The 25,025-nt window shown below is 49.9% G+C and overlaps 1 protein-coding gene across 3 annotated transcripts; it reads right to left on the reverse strand.

Moving 5' to 3' along the window:
* Positions 1–605: 605 nt before the first annotated feature.
* LOC124023358 (5,6-dihydroxyindole-2-carboxylic acid oxidase-like) lies at positions 606–25,025 on the reverse strand. Of its 3 annotated transcripts, none has more exons than XM_046337884.1 (9): positions 24,958–25,025; positions 21,100–21,458; positions 19,593–19,701; positions 18,048–18,261; positions 15,718–15,922; positions 3,600–3,767; positions 1,922–2,101; positions 1,650–1,796; positions 606–947 (listed from the first exon to the last, which is right to left on the reverse strand). In XM_046337884.1, the coding sequence occupies exons 1-9, from the start codon at positions 24,969–24,971 to the stop codon at positions 748–750; spliced, it is 1,596 nt and encodes a 531-aa protein (XP_046193840.1). In that variant the 5' UTR covers positions 24,972–25,025; the 3' UTR covers positions 606–747. The 3 variants fall into 3 exon arrangements, with proteins under 3 accessions (XP_046193840.1, XP_046193841.1, XP_046193842.1); XM_046337885.1 differs by having other exon boundaries at positions 24,890–24,975; XM_046337886.1 differs by lacking the exon at positions 24,958–25,025 and adding an exon at positions 24,907–24,957.

The following is a 25,025-nucleotide window of genomic DNA, read 5'->3' on the forward strand; positions in this document are numbered from 1 at the left end:
AGTGCACTAGCCTATTGGTTAGAGTGTTAGGCCAGTATGCTAAAGTAGTGCACTAGCCTAGTGGTTAGAGTGTTGGGCCAGTATGCTAAAGTAGTGCACTAGCCTAGTGGTTAGAGTGTTAGGCCAGTATGCTAAAGTAGTGCACTAGCCTAATGTTTAGAGTGTTAGGCCAGTATGCTAAAGTAGTGCACTACATAGGGAATAGGGTTCTGGTCACTAGTAGTGCACTACATAGGGAATAGGGCTCTGGTCACTAGTAGTTCACTATATAGGGAATAGGGCTCTGGTCACTAGTAGTGCACTACATAGGGAATAGGGCTCTGGTCACTAGTAGTTCACTATATAGGGAATAGGGCTCTGGTCACTAGTAGTTCACTATATAGGGAATAGGGCTCTGGTCACTAGTAGTGCACTACATAGGGAATAGGGCTCTGGTCACTAGTAGTTCACTATATAGGGAATAGGGCTCTGGTCACTAGTAGTGCACTACATAGGGAATAGGGCTCTGGTCACTAGTAGTGCACTATATAGGGAATAGGGCTCTGGTCACTAGTAGTGCACTATATAGGGAATAGGGCTCTGGTCACTAGTAGTGCACTATATAGGGAATAGGGCTCTGGTCACTAGTAGTGCACTATATAGGGAATAGGGCTCTGGTCACTAGTAGTGCACTATATAGGGAATAGGGCTCTGGTCACTAGTAGTGCACTATACAGGGAATAGGGTGCCGGTGGAGACACATGATCTCTACACGACAGACTGGCTGTTGTCCGTCTGTCTGTCTGAGTAGCGACGGAAGGTCTCCCCTAGCAACGGCTCCAGTCCCTCAGCCGAGCGGAAGTAGCGAGCACGCATGGCACACGCAATGACCCCCGACACCACCGCAGCCACCAGCACGGCGGCGACGATCGCTATGGTGATGATCTCAGACAGCGTGTAGGGGCGAGCTGTACGGGGGGGGGGAGAGAAAAGCAACAGTTGGCTCAATAAAATACATATATATGAGAACAGCTGGATGTGCAGGTTTTTGCTCTATCCCTGCACTAGGGTTATCAATATTACAGTTAACAATTAGACTACAGTCACATCCCAAATGGTATCCTATTCCGTGAGTAGTCCACACTATTGGGAATGGAGCCCTGGTCTAAAATAGTGCACTATATAGGGAATAGGGCTCTGGTATAAATTAGTTCACTATATAGGGAATAGGGCCCTGGTCTAAATTAGTGCACTATATAGGGAATAGGGCTCTGGTATAAAGTAGTTCACTATATAGGGAATAGGGCCCTGGTCTAAAGTAGTGCACTATATATAGGGAATAGGGCTCTGGTCTAAAGTAGTTCACACTATTGGGAATAGGGCCTTGGTCTAAAGTAGTGCACTATGTAGGGAATAGGGCCCTGGTCTAAAGTAGTTCACTATATAGGGAATAGGGGCCATTTGGAATATAACCATAGAGTTCAAAGGTCATACAGTCTCTGTGTATGACTCACTGTGCTGTGTGACCTATGTTCTGTCTGACTGACTGTCTGACTCACTCACTCACTCACTCACTCACTCACTCACTCACTCACTCACTCACCACCACTCACCACCACTCACTCACCACTCACCACTCACTCACCACTCACTCACCACCACTCACTCACTGGGCCATGTGACCTCGTAGGTGTATCCCAGGTTCTCGGGGGCTGTGACGAACATCTCAGCGTTGGTGACGGGTGGCCAGAAGGGAACCATGTTGAACTGTCTGTTGTGACCAATAGGAGCATCCTCCTCCGGGTACACTGCCTCCCCTGGGGGACGACATGAACCTCAGCTGAGAGCTGGCTGGGTGTGGGTCTGCAGACGCGTTCCCCATTGGTCTGTTTGACTGAATTGTTTGTGTTCTGTGATTGGCTGCAGTTGTGACATACTATACCTGGGGCGTGTCGGCTCAGCCACTCGTCAAAGATGGCGTCAGTGAAGGTGTGGAGCAGGACAAAGATGGGGTCGTTAGGGGACAGGTGTGTCTGCCCTCCCGTCCCGTTGAGGAACAGGTGAGCCAGGTTATGGAGGCTGCGCATTACTGGGTCATAGCCACCCTGAGGGGCACTGTAGCCTGGAGGGAGGAGAGAGAGGATAGACAGAGAGGAGGGAGGAGAGAGAGAGGGGAAGAGAGGAGGGAGGAGAGAGGGGAGAGAGGAGAGAAGAAGGGGAGAGGGGAGGAGAGAGAGGAGAGAGAGGAGAGGGGGAGGGGGAGGATAGAGAGAGGGAGGCGGGGGGGGAGAGGAGAGAGAGGGATGAGAGAGGAGAGAGAGAGAGAGAGAGAGAGAGAGAGAGAGAGAGAGAGAGAGAGGAGAGGAGAGAGAGAGAGAGAAGAGAAGAGAGGAGGGTTAGGAGGTTTGGGGTGGAGGTATGTGTCCTCTTGAGACAGAGGAAAGGAGGGTTACTTGTGGGTCAGGATAGTGGGTTCAGTTCCCGGCACCAACATACGCAAAATGTATACTCGTAACTGTAATTCTCTATGGATAAAAATGCCTGTATTATATACCTCACCCTCTACTGTGTTCCTGAATCCTCACCCTCTACTGTGTTCCTGAATCCTCACCCTCTACTGTGTTCCTGAATCCTCACCCTCTACTGTGTTCCTGAATCCTCACCCTCTACGGTGTTCCTGAATCCTCACCCTCTACGGTGTTCACCCTCTACGGTGTTCCTGAATCCTCACCCTCTACGGTGTTCCTGAATCCTCACCCTCTACGGTGTTCCTGAATCCTCACCCTCTACTGTGTTCCTGAATCCTCACCCTCTACTGTGTTCCTGAATCCTCACCCTCTACTGTGTTCCTGAATCCTCACCCTCTACGGTGTTCCTGAATCCTCACCCTCTACGGTGTTCCTGAATCCTCACCCTCTACGGTGTTCACCCTCTACGGTGTTCCTGAATCCTCACCCTCTACGGTGTTCCTGAATCCTCACCCTCTACGGTGTTCCTGAATCCTCACCCTCTACTGTGTTCCTGAATCCTCACCCTCTACTGTGTTCCTGAATCCTCACCCTCTACTGTGTTCCTGAATCCTCACCCTCTACGGTGTTCCTGAATCCTCACCCTCTACGGTGTTCCTGAATCCTCACCCTCTACTGTGTTCCTGAATCACCCTCTCCTGAATCCTCACCCTCTACGGTGTTCCTGAATCCTCACCCTCTACGGTGTTCCTGAATCCTCACCCTCTACGGTGTTCCTGAATCCTCACCCTCTACTGTGTTCCTGAATCCTCACCCTCTACTGTGTTCCTGAATCCAAACCCTCTACTGTGTTCCTGAATCCTCACCCTCTACTGTGTTCCTGAATCCTCACCCTCTACGGTGTTCCTGAATCCTCACCCTCTACGGTGTTCCTGAATCCTCACCCTCTACTGTGTTCCTGATTCCTCACCCTCTAATGTGTTCCTGAATCCTCACCCTCTACTGTGTTCCTGAATCCTCACCCTCTACTGTGTTCCTGAATCCTCACCCTCTACTGTGTTCCTGAATCCTCACCCTCTACTGTGTTCCTGAATCCTCACCCTCTACTGTGTTCCTGAATCCTCACCCTCTACTGTGTTCCTGAATCCTCACCCTCTACGGTATTCCTGAAGCTCTCTGAAGAGGTGGAGTAGTAAGGTGGGGTATCGAAGGTTTTCAGGTCCAGACAGTCCACTACATCCTGGGGTTCAGGCAGCCTCTGCACCATGGGTCGCGCCATGTTACCGGCTGGGTTCCTCCTGATGGGACTGGTCTCTGAATCTATAGGGTCATAGGTTAGGGGTTAGGGGTCACAGGTCTCTGAATCTATAGTGTTAGGGGTTAGGGGTCACAGGTCTCTGAATCTATACGGTCATAGGTTAGGGGTTAGGGGTCACAGATCTCTGAATCTATAGGGTCGTAGGTTAGGGTTTAGGGGTCACATGTCTGAATCTATAGTAATAGGTTAGGGGTCACAGGTCTCTGAATCTATAGGGTCATAGGTTAGGTATCACAGGTCAGGTCTCTGAATACATAGGGTCATAGGTTAGGGTTTAGGGGTCACAGGTCTCTGAATCTATAGGGGTCATAGGTTAGGGGTTTGGGGTCACAGGTCTCTGAATCTATAGGGGTCATAGGTTAGGGGTTAGGGGTCACAGGTCTCTGAATCTATAGGGGTCATAGGTTAGGGTTTGGGGTCACAGGTCTCTGAAATCTATAGGGGTCATAGGTTTGTCATGTATTGTCTTATATTGTCTTGTCATTTTGCTTTTCCCTCTGTTCGTTTTCCCCCTGCTGGTCTTTTTAGGTTCGTTCCCCTTTTTCTCTCTCCCTTCCTCTCTCTCTTCTCTCTATCGTTCCGTTCCTGCTCCCAGCTGTTCCTATTCCCCTAATCAATCATTTAGTCTTCCCACACCTGTTCCCTATCTTTTTCCCTGATTAGAGTCCCTATTTCTCCCCTTGTTTTCCGTTCCTGCCCTGTCGGATCCTTGTCTATTGTTCACCGTGCTGTGTATCGCCCTGTCGTGTCGTGTTTCCCTCAGATGCTGCGTGGTGAGCAGGTGTCTGAGTCTGCTACGTTCAAGTGCCTTCCCGAGGCAACCTGCAGTTCATGATCGAGTCTCCAGTCTGTTCTCGTCATTACGAGTGGAATTATGCTTTATGATTGTAGATTTACTTTACTGGATTAAAGACTCTGTTTTCGCCAAGTTGCTTTTGGGTCCTCATTCACCTGCATAACAGAAGGATCCGACCAAGAATGGACCCAGCGACTATGGATTCTCTCTACTCTACTCTCGAGTTCCAGGGAGCGATGCTCGGCAGACACGAGCAGGAATTGTCTGCTGCTCGGCATGCCGTTGAGACCCTGGCCGCTCAGGTCTCCGACCTCTCAGGACAGTATCAGAATCTTCGTCTCGTGCCACCAGCTACTTCCGGGTCTTCCGAGCCTCCGGAACCTAGGGTTAATAACCCACCATGTTATTCTGGGCAGCCCACTGAGTGCCGCTCCTTTCTCACCCAGTGTGATATAGTGTTCTCTCTCCAACCCAACACATACTCAAGAGAGAGAGCTCGGATTGCCTACGTCATATCACTCCTTACTGGTCGGGCTCGGCAGTGGGGCACAGCTATCTGGGAGGCAAGCGCTGAGTGTACTAACAATTATCTGAACTTTAAAGAGGAGATGATAAGGGTTTTTGATCGTTCAGTTTTTGGGAAAGAAGCTTCCTGGTCCCTGTCTTCCCTATGTCAAGGTAATCGATCCATAACGGATTACTCTATAGAGTTTCGCACTCTTGCTGCCTCCAGTAACTGGAACGAGCAGGCGTTGCTCGCTCGTTTTCTGGAGGGACTCCACGCTAAGGTTAAGGATGAGATTCTCTCTCGGGAGGTTCCATCCAGCGTGGATTCTTTGATTGAACTCGCTATTCGCATTGAACGACGGGTAGATCTTCGTCACCGAGCTCATAGAAGAGAGCTCGCGTTAACCGTGTCTCCCCTCTCTCCGACACTACCATCTTCCCCCACTGACTCAGGTGTTGAGCCCATGCAGCTGGGGGGTATTCGCATTTCGACTAAGGAGAGGGAACGGAGAATCACCAACCGCCTCTGTCTCTATTGCGGTTCCGCTGGTCATTTTGTAATTTCATGTCCAGTTAAAGGCCAGAGCTCATCAGTAAGCGGAGGGCGACTGGTGAGCGCTACTAGACGGTCCTCTCCGTCAAGTACCTGTACTACCTTACCGGTCCATCTACGCTGGACCGGATCGGCAGCTTCCTGCAGTGCATTAATAGACTCTGGGGCGGAGGGCTGTTTTATGGACGAAGCCTGGGCTCGGGAACATGACATTCCTCTCAGACAGTTAGGGGAGCCCACGGTCATGTTTGCCTTGGATGGTAGTCCTCTCCCCAGTATATTATATGAAACACTACCTTTAACCCTCACTGTATCTGGTAACCATAGTGAGACCATTTCTTTTTTTGATTTTTTGTTCACCTTTTACACCTGTTGTTTTGGGTCATCCCTGGCTAGTGTGTCATAATCCTTCTTTTGATTGGTCTAGTAATTCTATCCTTTCCTGGAACGTTTCTTGTCATGTGAAGTGTTTAATGTCTGCTATTTCTCCTGTTTGTTCTGTCCCCTCTTCTCAGGAGGAACCTGGTGATTTGACAGGAGTGCCGGAGGAGTATCATGGTCTGCGCACGGTCTTCAGTCGGTCCAGAACCAACTCCCTTCCTCCTCACCGGTCGTATGATTGTTGTCCTGTTCTCTTCAAGAAGCGTTTTGCATCCGCTCCTATCCTTGTTGCACCTGACGTCTAAACCGTTTATTGTTGAGGTTGACGCGTCGGGGGGTGGGCGTGGGAGCCATTCTGTCCCAGCGCTCCGATACTGACGATGGGGTCCACCCTTGTGCGTATTTTTCTCATCGCCTGTCACCGTCGGAACGTAACTATGATGTGGCTAACCGCGAACTGCTCGCCATCCGTTTAGCCCTAGGCAAATGGCGACAGTGGTTGGAGGGGGCGACCGTTCCTTTTGTCGTTTGGACTGACCAAAAGAACCTTGAGTACATCCGTTCTGCCAAACGACTGAATGCGCGTCATGCTCGTTGGGCGTTGTTTTTCGCTCGTTTCGAATTTGTTATTTCTTATTGCCCGGGTACTAAGAACACCAAGCCTCATGCTTTATCCCGTCTCTAGTTCTTCTGTGGCTTCTACCGATCCCGAGGATCCTTCCTGTTGGGCGTGTTGTCGGGTTGACTGTCTGGGGAATTGAGAGACAGGTTAAGCAAGCACTCACGCACACTGCGTCGCCGCGCGCTTGCCCTAGTAACCTTCTTTTCGTTCCTGTTTCTACTCGTCTGGCTGTTCTTCAGTGGGCTCACTCTGCCAAGTTAGCTGGCCATCCCGGCGTTCGGGGTACGCTTGCTTCTATTCGCCAGCGGTTTTGGTGGCCTACTCAGGAGCGTGACACGCGCCGTTTCGTGGCTGCGTGTTCGGACTGCGCGCAGAAGAAGTCTGGTAATTTTTTTTCTGCTTCTGCTCCTGGTCTTGCTGGGTCTCAGTCTGTTCCCTGCCATCGCATCTCTCCTGTTCTTGTTCCTGCCCTTGCTGTGTCTCAGTCTGTCCCTAGTTGTTACTCTCCTGGCCTGTTTGGTCCTGTTTGCTCTAAAGCTTTCAGTTCTCTACCCGTGTCATTTTTTTTTAGAGTAGTACCCTAGTTTCCTTTTTTTTTCGTTTTTCCGTTACGGTCCTGAGGAGAGGAGTTGGGTTCTTTCTCGGGACGTGCTGGACCGTTTGTGATCTATGATTTCCTCCGTTGCCGCCAGTGTTCCTCCTCGAGAGCGCCAGGAGGCGCTCGGTGAGTGGGGGGGTACTGTCATGTATTGTCTTATATTGTCTTGTCATTTTGCTTTTCCCTCTGTTCGTTTTCCCCCTGCTGGTCTTTTTAGGTTCGTTCCCCTTTTTCTCTCTCCCTTCCTCTCTCTCTTCTCTCTATCGTTCCGTTCCTGCTCCCAGCTGTTCCTATTCCCCTAATCAATCATTTAGTCTTCCCACACCTGTTCCCTATCTTTTCCCTGATTAGAGTCCCTATTTCTCCCCTTGTTTTCCGTTCCTGCCCTGTCGGATCCTTGTCTATTGTTCACCGTGCTGTGTATCGCCCTGTCGTGTCGTGTTTCCCTCAGATGCTGCGTGGTGAGCAGGTGTCTGAGTCTGCTACGTTCAAGTGCCTTCCCGAGGCAACCTGCAGTTCATGATCGAGTCTCCAGTCTGTTCTCGTCATTACGAGTGGAATTATGCTTTATGATTGTAGATTTACTTTACTGGATTAAAGACTCTGTTTTCGCCAAGTTGCTTTTGGGTCCTCATTCACCTGCATAACAGAAGGATCCGACCAAGAATGGACCCAGCGACTATGGATTCTCTCTACTCTACTCTCGAGTTCCAGGGAGCGATGCTCGGCAGACACGAGCAGGAATTGTCTGCTGCTCGGCATGCCGTTGAGACCCTGGCCGCTCAGGTCTCCGACCTCTCAGGACAGTATCAGAATCTTCGTCTCGTGCCACCAGCTACTTCCGGGTCTTCCGAGCCTCCGGAACCTAGGGTTAATAACCCACCATGTTATTCTGGGCAGCCCACTGAGTGCCGCTCCTTTCTCACCCAGTGTGATATAGTGTTCTCTCTCCAACCCAACACATACTCAAGAGAGAGCTCGGATTGCCTACGTCATATCACTCCTTACTGGTCGGGCTCGGCAGTGGGGCACAGCTATCTGGGAGGCAAGCGCTGAGTGTACTAACAATTATCTGAACTTTAAAGAGGAGATGATAAGGGTTTTTGATCGTTCAGTTTTTGGGAAAGAAGCTTCCTGGTCCCTGTCTTCCCTATGTCAAGGTAATCGATCCATAACGGATTACTCTATAGAGTTTCGCACTCTTGCTGCCTCCAGTAACTGGAACGAGCAGGCGTTGCTCGCTCGTTTTCTGGAGGGACTCCACGCTAAGGTTAAGGATGAGATTCTCTCTCGGGAGGTTCCATCCAGCGTGGATTCTTTGATTGAACTCGCTATTCGCATTGAACGACGGGTAGATCTTCGTCACCGAGCTCATAGAAGAGAGCTCGCGTTAACCGTGTCTCCCCTCTCTCCGACACTACCATCTTCCCCCACTGACTCAGGTGTTGAGCCCATGCAGCTGGGGGGGTATTCGCATTTCGACTAAGGAGAGGGAACGGAGAATCACCAACCGCCTCTGTCTCTATTGCGGTTCCGCTGGTCATTTTGTCATTTCATGTCCAGTTAAAGGCCAGAGCTCATCAGTAAGCGGAGGGCGACTGGTGAGCGCTACTAGACGGTCCTCTCCGTCAAGTACCTGTACTACCTTACCGGTCCATCTACGCTGGACCGGATCGGCAGCTTCCTGCAGTGCATTAATAGACTCTGGGGCGGAGGGCTGTTTTATGGACGAAGCCTGGGCTCGGGAACATGACATTCCTCTCAGACAGTTAGGGGGAGCCCACGGTCATGTTTGCCTTGGATGGTAGTCCTCTCCCCAGTATATTATATGAAACACTACCTTTAACCCTCACTGTATCTGGTAACCATAGTGAGACCATTTCTTTTTTGATTTTTTGTTCACCTTTTACACCTGTTGTTTTGGGTCATCCCTGGCTAGTGTGTCATAATCCTTCTTTTGATTGGTCTAGTAATTCTATCCTTTCCTGGAACGTTTCTTGTCATGTGAAGTGTTTAATGTCTGCTATTTCTCCTGTTTGTTCTGTCCCCTCTTCTCAGGAGGAACCTGGTGATTTGACAGGAGTGCCGGAGGAGTATCATGGTCTGCGCACGGTCTTCAGTCGGTCCAGAACCAACTCCCTTCCTCCTCACCGGTCGTATGATTGTTGTCCTGTTCTCTTCAAGAAGCGTTTTGCATCCGCTCCTATCCTTGTTGCACCTGACGTCTAAACCGTTTATTGTTGAGGTTGACGCGTCGGGGGTGGGCGTGGGAGCCATTCTGTCCCAGCGCTCCGATACTGACGATGGGGTCCACCCTTGTGCGTATTTTTCTCATCGCCTGTCACCGTCGGAACGTAACTATGATGTGGCTAACCGCGAACTGCTCGCCATCCGTTTAGCCCTAGGCAAATGGCGACAGTGGTTGGAGGGGGCGACCGTTCCTTTTGTCGTTTGGACTGACCAAAAGAACCTTGAGTACATCCGTTCTGCCAAACGACTGAATGCGCGTCATGCTCGTTGGGCGTTGTTTTTCGCTCGTTTCGAATTTGTTATTTCTTATTGCCCGGGTACTAAGAACACCAAGCCTCATGCTTTATCCCGTCTCTAGTTCTTCTGTGGCTTCTACCGATCCCGAGGGGATCCTTCCTGTTGGGCGTGTTGTCGGGTTGACTGTCTGGGGAATTGAGAGACAGGTTAAGCAAGCACTCACGCACACTGCGTCGCCGCGCGCTTGCCCTAGTAACCTTCTTTTCGTTCCTGTTTCTACTCGTCTGGCTGTTCTTCAGTGGGCTCACTCTGCCAAGTTAGCTGGCCATCCCGGCGTTCGGGGTACGCTTGCTTCTATTCGCCAGTGGTTTTGGTGGCCTACTCAGGAGCGTGACACGCGCCGTTTCGTGGCTGCGTGTTCGGACTGCGCGCAGAAGAAGTCTGGTAATTTTTTTTCTGCTTCTGCTCCTGGTCTTGCTGGGTCTCAGTCTGTTCCCTGCCATCGCATCTCTCCTGTTCTTGTTCCTGCCCTTGCTGTGTCTCAGTCTGTCCCTAGTTGTTACTCTCCTGGCCTGTTTGGTCCTGTTTGCTCTAAAGCTTTCAGTTCTCTACCCGTGTCATTTTTTTTTTAGAGTAGTACCCTAGTTTCCTTTTTTTTTCATTTTTCCGTTACGGTCCTGAGGAGAGGAGTTGGGTTCTTTCTCGGGACGTGCTGGACCGTTTGTGATCTATGATTTCCTCCGTTGCCGCCAGTGTTCCTCCTCGAGAGCGCCAGGAGGCGCTCGGTGAGTGGGGGGGTACTGTCATGTATTGTCTTATATTGTCTTGTCATTTTGCTTTTCCCTCTGTTCGTTTTCCCCCTGCTGGTCTTTTTAGGTTCGTTCCCCTTTTTCTCTCTCCCTTCCTCTCTCTCTTCTCTCTATCGTTCCGTTCCTGCTCCCAGCTGTTCCTATTCCCCTAATCAATCATTTAGTCTTCCCACACCTGTTCCCTATCTTTTTCCCTGATTAGAGTCCCTATTTCTCCCCTTGTTTTCCGTTCCTGCCCTGTCGGATCCTTGTCTATTGTTCACCGTGCTGTGTATCGCCCTGTCGTGTCGTGTTTCCCTCAGATGCTGCGTGGTGAGCAGGTGTCTGAGTCTGCTACGTTCAAGTGCCTTCCCGAGGCAACCTGCAGTTCATGATCGAGTCTCCAGTCTGTTCTCGTCATTACGAGTGGAATTATGCTTTATGATTGTAGATTTACTTTACTGGATTAAAGACTCTGTTTTCGCCAAGTTGCTTTTGGGTCCTCATTCACCTGCATAACAAGGTTAGGCTTTTAGGCGTCACAGGTCTCTGAATCAATACGGGTTAGGTGTTATGGGTCACAGGTCTCTGAATCAATACGGGTTAGGGGTCACAGGTCTCTGAATTCATAGGGCACAGAGGGTTGACATGTCAACAAAAAGTATTGGACTAGTCTCATTTAACATGTATGAATCTCAAATGGCTCCCTATTCACAGTATAGTGCACTTCTGTCCTTGATTCCTTCTGTCCTTGAGTCCTTCTGTCCTTGATTCCTCCTGTCCTTGATTCCTCCTGTCCTTGATTCCTCCTGTCCTTGATTCCTCCTGTCCTTGATTCCTCCTGTCCTTGATTCCTCCTGTCCTTGATTCCTCCTGTCCTTGATTCCTTAATTATTCCTCACCTTCCTCTCAAAGGTCACTGGAGGAGGGGCTCAAAGTGGAAGAACACCTTGATTGGATCCTTTCCTCCAATGAGCTTTGAGAGGGAGGCAAGGAATTTAGGAATCAAATCAAGGATTCAACAGTTAGTTATGATTTCAGACATTTTCTGTGTTTTCCCCCCTGGTTAGGTCATGTGGTCACTGGTCAGGAAAATCTCTCTCTCTCTCTCTCACACTCACTCACTCACTCACTCACTCACTCACTCACTCACTCACTCACTCACTCACTCACTCACTCACTCACTCACTCACTCACTCACTCACTCACTCACTCACTCACTCACACACACACACACGAGGAGATATTGCATAGCTGTGTGCTGTCTATCTGTCCATTTGAGTGTAATTCCTCTTGATCAAAGAGAACCAGTAGACTGGCAGACTTCTTCCTCCTCATCCTCATAACGCCCATATTAGGAAGTCACATGACCTGTGTACTGAGTACTGACCTGTGTCCCTGCCCCTGTGTACTGAGGTAAAGAGGATGAGCTAGGAGACAGACTGGAAAGCTACTAGATATCACTGAGCAGGTCACACACCCTCACTCCTCTCATGTTCTGTCCGGTCACACACCCTCACTCCTCTCATGTTCTGTCAGGTCACACACCCTCACTCCTCTCATGTTCTGTCCGGTCACACACCCTCACTCCTCTCATGTTCTGTCAGGTCACACACCCTCACTCCTCTCATGTTCTGTCAGGTCACACACCCTCACTCCTCTCATGTTCTGTCCGGTCACACACCCTCACTCCTCTCATGTTCTGTCAGGTCACACACCCTCACTCCTCTCATGTTCTGTCAGGTCACACACCCTCACTCCTCTGTTGTTCTGTCAGGTCACACACCCTCACTCCTCTCATGTTCTGTCCGGTCACACACCCTCACTCCTCTCATGTTCTGTCAGGTCACACACCCTCACTCCTCTCATGTTCTGTCAGGTCACACACCCTCACTCCTCTGTTGTTCTGTCAGGTCACACACCCTCACTCCTCTCATGTTCTGTCAGGTCACACACCCTCACTCCTCTCATCTTCTGTCTGGTCACAATTCTAACTCAATTCTCCCCAATCGATGCAATTTTGAATCTCTAGGAAATTTAAATTGTAGGACATTTACTGAGACGAAGGCAGGTAGGAGGTGAGTGTTGTAATCTGTCCCGGATTATACATACCAACCAGACTAATCTCCTAATCTGGAGTCATGTGAATGTAGATTATCCTACTGATGCCTTAGTTCAGACCTTCAGAACCCTGTTGTTCATTGTGTCTTAGTTATAATTCCTTCCAAAGCCCAGAGAAATCACACGTCAGCACTACTTCTAACAGGTCCAACCAAAATCACTGTTACAGATGGTTCCCTCTATCCAGAGTGGCACAGTCTGGGGTGTGTTACAGATGGTTCCCTCTATCCAGAGTGGCACAGTCTGGGGTGTGTTGCAGATGGTTCCCTCTATCCAGAGTGGCACAGTCTGGGGTGTGTTACAGATGGTTCCCTCTATCCAGAGTGGCACAGTCTGGGGTGTGTTACAGATGGTTCCCTCTATCCAGAGTGGCACAGTCTGGGGTGTGTTACAGATGGTTCCCTCTATCCAGAGTGACACAGTCTGGGGTGTGTTACAGATGGTTCCCTCTATCCAGAGTGGCACAGTCTGGGGTGTGTTACTGTCAGTTTCCCTGCCCCAGATCAGTCTGGGGTGTGTTACTGTCAGTTTCCCTGCCCCAGATCAGTCTGGGGTGTGCTACTGTCAGTTTCCCTGACCCAGATCAGTCTGGGGTGTGCTACTGTCAGTTTCCCTGCCCCAGATCAGTCTGGGGTGTGCTACTGTCAGTTTCCCTGCCCCAGATCAGTCTGGGGTGTGCTACTGTCAGTTTCCCTGCCCCAGATCAGTCTGGGGTGTGCTACTGTCAGTTTCCCTGCCCCAGATTAGTCTGGGGTTAGTTACTGTCAGTTTCCCTGCCTCAGATCAGTCGGGGGTGTGTTACTGTAAGTTTCCCTGGCCCAGATCAGTCTGGGGTGTGTTACTGTCAGTTTCCCTGCCCCAGATTTAGCCTAGTGCTGGACTAGAAAAGCATGCTCAGTCACCAAGCACAGGGTTAGTAAAAAGGGTTAGTCATCACTGTTACAGATGGTTCCTATAGTGTTTACTAGGTGTTAGGGCATATCATGCTCACTGTTACAGATGGTTCCCAGAGTGTTTACTAGGTGTTAGGACATATCATGCTCACTGTTACAGATGGTTCCTATAGTGTTTACTAGGTGTTAGGGCATATCATGCTCACTGTTACAGATGGTTCCCAGAGTGTCATAGTGTTTACTAGGTGTTAGGGCATATCATGCTCACTGTTACAGATGGTTCCCAGAGTGTTTACTAGGTGTTAGGGCATATCATGCTCACTGTTACAGATGGATCCCAGAGTGTCATAGTGTTTACTAGGTGTTAGGGCATATCATGCTCACTGTTACAGATGGTTCCCAGAGTGTTTACTAGGTGTTAGGACATATCATGCTCACTGTTACAGATGGTTCCTATAGTGTTTACTAGGTGTTAGGGCATATCATGCTCACTGTTACAGATGGTTCCTATAGTGTTTACTAGGTGTTAGGGCATATCATGCTCACTGTTACAGATGGTTCCTATAGTGTTTACTAGGTGTTAGGGCATATCATGCTCACTGTTACAGATGGTTCCTATAGTGTTTACTAGGTGTTAGGGCATATCATGCTCACTGTTACAGATGGTTCCCAGAGTGTTTACTAGGTGTTAGGACATATCATGCTCACTGTTACAGATGGTTCCTATAGTGTTTACTAGGTGTTAGGGCATATCATGCTCACTGTTACAGATGGTTCCCAGAGTGTCATAGTGTTTACTAAGTGTTAGGGCATATCATGCTCACTGTTACAGATGGTTCCCAGAGTGTTTACTAGGTGTTAGGGCATATCATGCTCACTGTTACAGATGGATCCCAGAGTGTCATAGTGTTTACTAGGTGTTAGGGCATATCATGCTCACTGTTACAGATGGTTCCCAGAGTGTTTACTAGGTGTTAGGACATATCATGCTCACTGTTACAGATGGTTCCTATAGTGTTTACTAGGTGTTAGGGCATATCATGCTCACTGTTACAGATGGTTCCTATAGTGTTTACTAGGTGTTAGGGCATATCATGCTCACTGTTACAGATGGTTCCTATAGTGTTTACTAGGTGTTAGGGCATATCATGCTCACTGTTACAGATGGTTCCTATAGTGTTTACTAGGTGTTAGGGCATATCATGCTCACTGTTACAGATGGTTCCCAGAGTGTTTACTAGGTGTTAGGACATATCATGCTCACTGTTACAGATGGTTCCTATAGTGTTTACTAGGTGTTAGGGCATATCATGCTCACTGTTACAGATGGTTCCCAGAGTGTCATAGTGTTTACTAAGTGTTAGGGCATAGCATGCTCACTGTTACAGATGGTTCCCAGAGTGTTTACTAGGTGTTAGGGCATATCATGCTCACTGTTACAGATGGATCCCAGAGTGTCATAGTGTTTACTAGGTGTTAGGGCATATCATGCTCACTGTTACAGATGGTTCCCAGAGTGTCATAGTGTTTACTAGGTGTTAGGGCATATCATGCTCACTGTTACAGATGGTTCCCAGAGTGTTTACTAGGTGTTAGGACATATCATGCTCACTGTTACAGATGGTTCCCAGAGTGTTTACTAGGTGTTAGGGCATATCATGCTCACTGTTACAGATGGTTCCTATAGTGTTTACTAGGTGTTAGGGCATATCATGCTCACTGTTACAGATGGTTCCTATAGTGTTTACTAGGTGTTAGGGTATATCATACTCACTGTTACAGATGGTTCCCAGAGTGTTTACTAGGTGTTAGGACATATCATGCTCACTGTTACAGATGGTTCCCAGAGTGTTTACTAGGTGTTAGGGCATATCATGCTCACTGTTACAGATGGTTCCCAGAGTGTTTACTAGGTGTTAGGGCATATCATGCTCACTGTTACAGATGGTTCCCAGAGTGTTTACTAGGTGTTAGGGCATATCATGCTCACTGTTACAGATGGTTCCTATAGTGTTTACTAGGTGTTAGGGCATATCATGCTCACTGTTACAGATGGTTCCTATAGTGTTTACTAGGTGTTAGGGCATATCATGCTCACTGTTACAGATGGTTCCCAGAGTGTTTACTAGGTGTTAGGACATATCATGCTCACTGTTACAGATGGTTCCCAGAGTGTTTACTAGGTGTTAGGGCATATCATGCTCACTGTTACAGATGGTTCCCAGAGTGTCATAGTCCTCGACACTCTCACAGATCACCCTCCACTGGGAGAAGACAGAGTTGGGGCTGAGGCTGTTCATATCGAAGGCAGACCTGGCTCCTAGGAGGTCGTCAGTACACACGTCACACTCACTGCCGCCGATGGCAAAGTTCCAGTAGGGGAGTGCAAAGGTGGCATCACCCAACATGTCCTTGAAAAGGATGGAGGGATGGAGGGATGGAGGGATGGAGAGGATGGAGAGGATGGAGAGATTGAGAGGATGGAGGGATGGAGAGGATGGAGAGATGGAGAGATTGAGAGGATGGAGGGATGGAGAGGATGGAGGGATGGAGAGATTGAGGGGATGGAGAGGTGGAGAGATTGAGAGGATGGAGGGATGGAGAGATTGAGGGGATGGAGGGATGGAGAGATTGAGGGGATGGAGAGATGGAGAGATTGAGGGGATGGAGGGATGGAGAGATTGAGGGGATGGAGGGATGGAGAGATTGAGAGGATGGAGGGATGGAGAGATTGAGGGGATGGAGGGATGGAGAGATTGAGGGGATGGAGAGATGGAGAGATTGAGGGGATGGAGGGATGGAGAGATTGAGGGGATGGAGGGATGGAGAGATTGAGGGGATGGAGAGATGGAGAGATTGAGGGGATGGAGGGATGGAGAGATTGAGGGGATGGAGAGATGGAGAGATTGAGGGGATGGAGAGATGGAGAGGATGGAGGGATGGAGAGATTGAGGGGATGGAGAGGTGGAGAGATTGAGAGGATGGAGGGATGGAGAGATTGAGGGGATGGAGGGATGGAGAGATTGAGGGGATGGAGAGATGGAGAGATTGAGGGGATGGAGGGATGGAGAGATTGAGGGGATGGAGGGATGGAGAGATTGAGAGGATGGAGGGATGGAGAGATTGAGGGGATGGAGGGATGGAGAGATTGAGGGGATGGAGAGATGGAGAGATTGAGGGGATGGAGGGATGGAGAGATTGAGGGGATGGAGGGATGGAGAGATTGAGGGGATGGAGAGATGGAGAGATTGAGGGGATGGAGAGATTGAGAGGATGGAGGGATGGAGAGATTGAGGGGATGGAGGGATGGAGAGATTGAGGGGATGGAGAGATGGAGAGATTGAGGGGATGGAGAGATTGAGGGGATGGAGAGATGGAGAGATTGAGGGGATGGAGAGGATGGAGAGATTGAGAGGATGGAGGGATGGAGAGATTGAGGGGATGGAGGGATGGAGAGATTGAGGGGATGGAGAGATGGAGAGATTGAGGGGATGGAGAGATTGAGAGGATGGAGGGATGGAGAGATTGAGGGGATGGAGGGATGGAGAGATTGAGGGGATGGAGAGATGGAGAGATTGAGGGGATGGAGAGGTGGAGGGGATGGAGAGGTGGAGGGATGGAGAGATTGAGGGGATGGAGAGGTGGAGGGGATGGAGAGGTGGAGGGGATGGAGAGGTGGAGGGATGGAGAGATTGAGGCGATGGAGAGGTGGAGGGATGAGATTGAGGGGATGGAGAGGTGGAGGGATGGAGAGATTGAGGGGATGGAGAGGTGGAGTGATGGAGAGATTGAGGGGATGGAGAGGTGGAGGGATGGAGAGATTGAGGGGATGGAGAGGTGGAGGGATGGAGAGATTGAGGGGATGGAGAGGTGGAGGGATGGAGAGATTGAGGGGATGGAGAGGTGGAGGGATGGAGAGATTGAGGGGATGGAGAGGTGGAGGGATGGAGAGATTGAGGGGATGGAGAGGTGGAGGGATGGAGAGATTGAGGGGATGGAGAGGTGGAGTGATGGAGAGATTGAGGGGATGGAGAGGTGGAGGGATGGAGAGATTGAGGGGATGGAGAGGTGGAGGGATGGAGAGATTGAGGGGATGGAGAGGTGGAGGGATGGAGAGATTGAGAGATGGATGGATGGAGGGATGGAGAGATGGAGAGATTGAGAGGTGGAGGGGATGGAGAGATGGAGAGATGGATGGATGGAGGGATGGAGAGATTGAGGGGATGGAGGGATGGAGAGATTGAGGGGATGGAGAGGTGGAGGGATGGAGAGATTGAGGGGATGGAGAGGTGGAGTGATGGAGAGATTGAGGGGATGGAGAGGTGGAGAGATTGACGGGATGGATGGATGGGGAAGACATATGGTAAGGATCAATATTACAGTTTATATAATCCCTGCTTGGCTGAATACTCGATTCTGATTGGTCGAGAGAGTGTTTTACAATGTTTGAATATACAACAATATTGAACACACACACACACACACTCTCTTTTCTCTCACACACACATACACTTCGTACCCCCTTCTCTCACTCACCTGCATATCTCTCTCCAGCTGCAGCAGGTGGAACCTGTGCCAGGTGACGAATCCCGGGCCTTCGTGAGAAAAGTCCACACCCCCAAAGCTAGCCTGCCCCGCCCCCATGTAGGTCTTGCTGACAGAGTAGTAGTGTGTCCACACAAAGTAGTTATAGATGGTGACGTTGTCAAACTGAGGGCTGTTACCGTCCGGGCCGTACACTTCCTGGTAACTGTAGAAAGGTGAGGATTTATCAATGACAATGTGGCAAAGTGGAGTTTAATGCACAACCAAGCTCCCACCCAATTCTCTAACCTCTAACCTCTAAATCTATAACCTCTATAGCCTCCAATCTCTTACCTATATCCTCCAAACCTCTAACCTCTAGCCTCCAATTCTCTAACCTACAGCCTCCAATTGTCTAACCTACAGCCTCCAATTATCTAATATCTAACCTACAGCCTCCAAATCTCTAATCTCTAACCTACAGTCTCCAATTCTCTAACCTCTAACCTACAGCCTCCAATTCTCTAACCTCTAACCTACAGCCTCCAATTCTCTAACCTCTAACCTACAGCCTCCAATTCTCTAACCTCTAACCTACAGCCTCCAATTCTCTTACCTCTAACCTACAGCCTCCAATTCTCTTACCTCTAGCCTCCAAATCTCTAACCTACAGCCTCCAATTCTCTAACCTACAGCCTCCAAAATCTCTAACCTACAGCCTCCAATTCTCTAACCTCTAACCTACAGCCTCCAATTCTCTAACCTACAGTCTCCAAATCTACATTTACATTTACATTTAAGTCATTTAGCAGACGCTCTTATCCAGAGCGACTTACAAATTGGTGCATTCACCTTATGACATCCAGTGGAACAGTCACTTTACAATAGTGCATCTAAATCTTAAAGGGGGGGTGAGAGGGATTACTTATCCTATCCTATGTATTCCTTAAAGAGGTGGGGTTTCAGGTGTCTCCGGAAGGTGGTGATTGACTCCGCTGTCCTGGCGTCGTGAGGGAGTTTGTTCCACCATTGGGGGGCCAGAGCAGCGAACAGTTTTGACTGGGCTGAGCGGGAGCTGTACTTCCTCAGTGGTAGGGAGGCGAGCAGGCCAGAGGTGGATGAACGCAGTGCCCTTATTTGGGTGTAGGGCCTGATCAGAGCCTGGAGGTACTGAGGTGCCGTTCCCCTCACAGCTCCGTAGGCAAGCACCATGGTCTTGTAGCGGATGCGAGCTTCAACTGGAAGCCAGTGGAGAGAACGGAGAGAACCTACAGCCTCCAATTCTCTAACCTACAGCCTCCAATTCTCTAACATACAGCCTCCAATTCTCTAACCTCTAGCCTCCAATTCTCTAACCTACAGCCTCCAATCCTCTAACTCTAGCCTCCAATTCTCCAACGAATGAGATAATATTTGATCTAAACAGATGAGGTTATATTTGATCTAAACAGATGAGTGGTGATGAAGTTTCAGTTATTTGGTTCCGATGCACAATCAGATCGAAGCAATCGATCTGCGATCATTAAGATGAGATCACAGCACCACCAAACTGGTTACCGTCGTGTGCAGATGACCAGGTCAGGGTGGACGGTCCTCTTGGCCTGGTCCAGAGAGTTCACAAACGCCTGCTTCTCTGCTGAACTCATCTGCATCACATTCCTCCTGACTGGAGAGAGGGAGGGAGGGAGGGAGGGAGGGAGGAGGGAGAGAGGGAGGGAGGGAGGGAGGGAGGATGGAGGGAGGGAGAGAAGGAAGGAAGCATGGAGGGAGGGAGGGAGGATGGAGGGAGGGAGAGAAGCAGGAAGGATGGAAGGGAGGGAGGGAGGGATTGAGGGAGGATGGATGGATGGATGGATGGATGGATGGAGGGAGGGAGGGAGGGTGGGTGGATGGAGGGAGGGAGGGAGGGAGGTGGATGGAGGGAGGGAGGGAAGCAGGAAGGATGGAAGGGAGGGAGGGAGGGAGGATGGATGGATGGATGGAGGGTGGAGGGAGGGAGGGAGGGTGGATGGAGGGAGGGAGGAAGCAGGGGGGTAGGTTGGGAAGCAGGGAGAGAAGCATGGGGGTGAGGGGGGAGAAAGGGAGGGAGAGTGAAAGGGGGAAGGGAAGAGGGAGGGAAATAAAGGAGGGAGATCATAAATATTGAACGTTAGAAAGTGTAGATGGTCCCTGATACAGAAATACATGGATATATACAGACTGTAGATGGTCCCTGATACAGACTGTAGATGGTCCCTGATACAGACTGTAGATGGTCCCTGATACAGACTGTAGATGGTCCCTGATACAGACTGTAGATGGTCCCTGATACAGACTGTAGATGGTCCCTGATACAGACTGTAGATGGTCCCTGATACAGACTGTAGATGGTCCCTGATACAGACTGTAGATGGTCCCTGATACAGACTGTAGATGGTCCCTGATACAGACTGTAGATGGTCCCTGATACAGACTGTAGATGATGTCCCTGATACAGACTGTAGATGGTCCCTGATACAGACTGTAGATGGTCCCTGATACAGACTGTAGATGGTCCCTGATACAGACTGTAGATGGTCCCTGACTGTAGATGGTCCCTGATACAGACTGTAGATGGTCCCTGATACAGACTGTAGATGGTCCCTGATACAGACTGTAGATGGTCCCTGATACAGAAATACACGGATGTATGAAGACTGTAGATGGTCCCTGATACAGACTGTAGATGGTCCCTGATACAGAAATACATGGATGTATGAAGACTGTAGATGGTCCCTGATACAGACTGTAGATGGTCCCTGATACAGACTGTAGATGGTCCCTGATACAGACTGTAGATGGTCCCTGATACAGACTGTAGATGGTCCCTGATACAGACTGTAGATGGTCCCTGATACAGACTGTAGATGGTCCCTGATACAGACTGTAGATGGTCCCTGATACAGAAATACACGGATGTATGAAGAAAACCTAGAATAAATATATTTATTATCTATTTAATTTTAATTTTAAAGGAAGTCGGAACGAGAGTAAAGAAAGAGACTATATCCAATCAGATACATAAATCCACCTCCCTCTCTCTTACCCACAGATATCCTCTGATCACAGTTAGGACCGATGAGTCCATACCGGCAACGTCCACAGTTATGCCCGGCAAAGTTCCCGTTACACCGGCACGTCCGGTTAAAGAACCTTAACGGCCAGCGTTCCCGGTCGTCCCGGCCGTCATGTGGGTACTGGGTGCCGTGGCGGTGGCTGTCGGCAGCTACGGACACACACTGACCCCTCGCTGTGGCAGAACCACACTCGTCATCCAGGGCTCCAGTGAGAGAGGGGCAGCACTGGCCGCTCCGTAGCCCCGCTGAGGTGACACATTCTCTGGGGAACTGTGCCAGGGTCCACGGGGTCAGAGCCACCACCACCAGGAGACCCAGACAACACATACTGGAGCAGGGAGAGAGAGAGAGATCATTACCCTAACCCTAACTCTGTATATCGACAACACATACTGGAGCAGGGAGAGAGAGATCATTACAACTCTGTATATCGACGTAATATGACTTTTGAAATGTCTTTATTCTTTTGGAACTTCTATTAGTGTAATGTTTACTCTAAATGTGTATTGTTTATTTCACTTTTGTTTATTATATTCTTCACTTTCTTTGGCAATGTAAACATATGTTTCCAAGCCCTTGAATTGCGAGAGAGAGAGGAAGAGAGAGAGGAAGAGAGAGAGAGAGGAAGAGAGAGAGAGAGGAAGAGAGAGAGAGAGGAAGAGAGAGAGAGGAAGAGAGAGAGAGAGAGGAGACCGTCAACAGGGATATGCATCAACAGCAACCTTGGGAAATTCTCTGCATTATCATTAACAGCAGACTCATACCGTTCCTCAGTGAAAACAATGTAAATGTCAAAATGGCTTTTATTATTGTACGACAGACCACATATTCACCCTGCACACCCTAATTAACAAACAAACAAACCAAAACAAAGGAAAAGTCTTCTCATGCTTTGTTGATTTAAAAAAAGACAGAGTACACAGTGAAAGAATACAAAGGATTGGAGATGTTTTCTTGCCCAAATGTATGCCAGCTTCAGCACATCTATTTTATCTCTGAAATTAATCATTCCCTTTGTTATAATTCCCAATAATTCCCTTTCCCTCTGAATAACTTATCGAGCCAAAGACAACAAACAACTACTTTCTAAACATATTTATTTTTTTATCTTTATTTAACTAGCCAAGTCAGTTAAGAACAAATTCTTATTTTCAATGACGGCCAAAGAACAGTGGGTTAACTGCCTGTTCAGGGGCAGAACAACAGATTTGTACCTTGTCAGCTCTGGGGTTTGAACTTGCAACCTTCCAGTTACTAGTCCAGCGCTCTAACCTCTAGGCTACCCTGTCACCCCGGTAGTCAAAAGTGTTCTAGGATTTGCAAGGTTCAAATCCAGGCTGTATAAGAGTCCCATAGTGAGATGCACAACTGGCCCAGCGTCGTCCGGGTTTTGCCCTTGTAAACCGTCAATGTAAATAATAATTTGTTCTTAACTGACTTGGCTAGTTAAATAAAATAAACAATTTAAATCCCACCACCTATAAGTTTCTCAGTTTCTCTCAGTGATGTTTCACAGAATGGAAACGATGTCCAGCTGTCTGACGAAGGAGAATCTCCTTCACCCATAAACTCAATCCACTGTCTTTGTAGCCTCTACTATAAATAAACCAGCCATCTGTTGTTCTCCCATATAATACCAGGCAATTTAAATGTCTATAGACCCAGAAAATAAATCTCAATATATAATTCCTTATCAAACCTGTCACTGTGTTTCATTAGTTAGCTAGGCAAGTCAGCAAAGAACACACAGACTAGGAACGGTGGGTTAACTGCCTTGTTCAGGGGCAGAACGACAGGTTTTTACCTAGTCAGCTCAGGGATATGATCTACCAGCCTTCTGGTTACTAGTCCAAAACTCTAACCACTAGGCTACTAGGCTACCTGCAACCCCTCTAACCACTAGGCTACCTGTCGCCCCTCTAACCACTAGGCTACTAGGCTACCTGCCGCCTCTTTAACCACTAGGCTACCTGCCGCCTCTTTAACCACTAGGCTACTAGGCTACCTGCCGCCCCTCTAACCACTAGGCTACCTGCCGCCTCTTTAACCACTAGGCTACCACTAGGCTACCACTAGGCTACCTGCCGCCCCTCTAACCACTAGGCTACCTGCCGCCCCTCTAACCACTAGGCTACCACTAGGCTACCTGCCGCCTCTTTAACCACTAGGCTACCACTAGGCTACCACTAGGCTACCACTAGGCTACCTGCCGCCCCTCTAACCACTAAGCTACCACTAGGCTACCTGCCGCCCCTCTAACCACTAGGCTACCTGCCGCCCCTCTAACCACTAGGCTACTAGGCTACCTGCCGCCCCTCTAACCACTAGGCTACCACTAGGCTACCTGCCGCCCCTCTAACCACTAGGCTACCTGCCGCCCCTCTAACCACTAGGCTACCTGCCGCCCCTCTAACCACTAGGCTACCTGCCGCCCCTCTAACCACTAGGCTACTAGGCTACCTGCCGCCCCTCTAACCACTAGGCTACTAGGCTACCTGCCGCCCCTCTAACCACTAGGCTACCTGCCGCCCCTCTAACCACTAGGCTACTAGGCTACCTGCCGCCCCTCTAACCACTAGGCTACTAGGCTACCTGCCGCCCCTCTAACCACTAGGCTACCTGCCGCCCCTCTAACCACTAGGCTACCTGCCGCCCCTCTAACCACTAGGCTACCTGCCGCCCCTCTAACCACTAGGCTACTAGGCTACCTGCCGCCCCTCTAACCACTAGGCTACTAGGCTACCTGCCGCCCCTCTAACCACTAGGCTACTAGGCTACCTGCCGCCCCTCTAACCACTAGGCTACTAGGCTACCTGCCGCCCCTCTAACCACTAGGCTACTAGGCTACCTGCCGCCCCTCTAACCACTAGGCTACCTGCCGCCCCTCTAACCACTAGGCTACTAGGCTACCTGCCGCCCCTCTAACCACTAGGCTACCTGCCGCCCCTCTAACCACTAGGCTACTAGGCTACCTGCCACCCCTCTAACCACTAGGCTACCTGCCGCCCCTCTAACCACTAGGCTACTAGGCTACCTGCCGCCCCTCTAATCACTAGGCTACCTGCCGCCCCTCTAACCACTAGGCTACTAGGCTACCTGCCGCCCCTCTAACCACTAGGCTACTAGGCTACCTGCCGCCCCTCTAACCACTAGGCTACCTGCCGCCCCTCTAACCACTAGGCTACTAGGCTACCTGCCGCCCCTCTAACCACTAGGCTACCTGCCGCCCCTCTAACCACTAGGCTACTAGGCTACCTGCCGCCCCTCTAACCACTAGGCTACCTGCCGCCCCTCTAACCACTAGGCTACTAGGCTACCTGCCGCCCCTCTAACCACTAGGCTACTAGGCAACCTGCCGCACCTCTAACCACTAGGCTACTAGGCTACCTGCCGCCCCTCTAACCACTAGGCTACCTGCCGCCCCTCTAACCACTAGGCTACTAGGCTAACTGCCGCCCCTCTAACCACTAGGCTACCTGCCGCCCCTCTAACCACTAGGCTACCTGCCGCCCCTCTAACCACTAGGCTACCTGCCGCCCCTCTAACCACTAGGCTACTAGGCTACCTGCCGCCCCTCTAACCACTAGGCTACTAGGCTACCTGCCGCCCCTCTAACCACTAGGCTACTAGGCTACCTGCCGCCCCTCTAACCACTAGGCTACCTGCCGCCCCTCTAACCACTAGGCTACTAGGCTACCTGCCGCCCCTCTGTTGCTGTCTCCAACCTGTTGTTGTCTCCAACCTGTTGCTGTTTCCTACCTGTTGCTGTCTCCTACCTGTTGCTGTCTCCAACCTGTTGCTGTCTCCAACCTGTTGCTGTTTCCTACCTGTGGTAGTGCATGCTGTTCCTCTGTCTCAGTCCAACTAGGGACGGCCCATTGGCCCCTTCTCTCTC

The sequence above is a fragment of the Oncorhynchus gorbuscha genome, unplaced genomic scaffold (assembly GCF_021184085.1).
Source record: "Oncorhynchus gorbuscha isolate QuinsamMale2020 ecotype Even-year unplaced genomic scaffold, OgorEven_v1.0 Un_scaffold_1609, whole genome shotgun sequence".
Classification (NCBI taxonomy): Eukaryota; Metazoa; Chordata; class Actinopteri; order Salmoniformes; family Salmonidae; genus Oncorhynchus; species Oncorhynchus gorbuscha.

Bases quoted from the DNA above. Each gene is read 5' to 3' on its own strand.
- LOC124023358 (XM_046337884.1), bottom strand. The intron at 18,262-19,592 runs GTAACCAGTTTG...ACCTTTCTACAG, and splicing joins CTGGTCATCTGCACACGACG to TTACCAGGAAGTGTACGGCC. The intron at 948-1,649 runs GTGAGTGAGTGG...CCCCCCGTACAG, and splicing joins CTACGAGGTCACATGGCCCA to CTCGCCCCTACACGCTGTCT.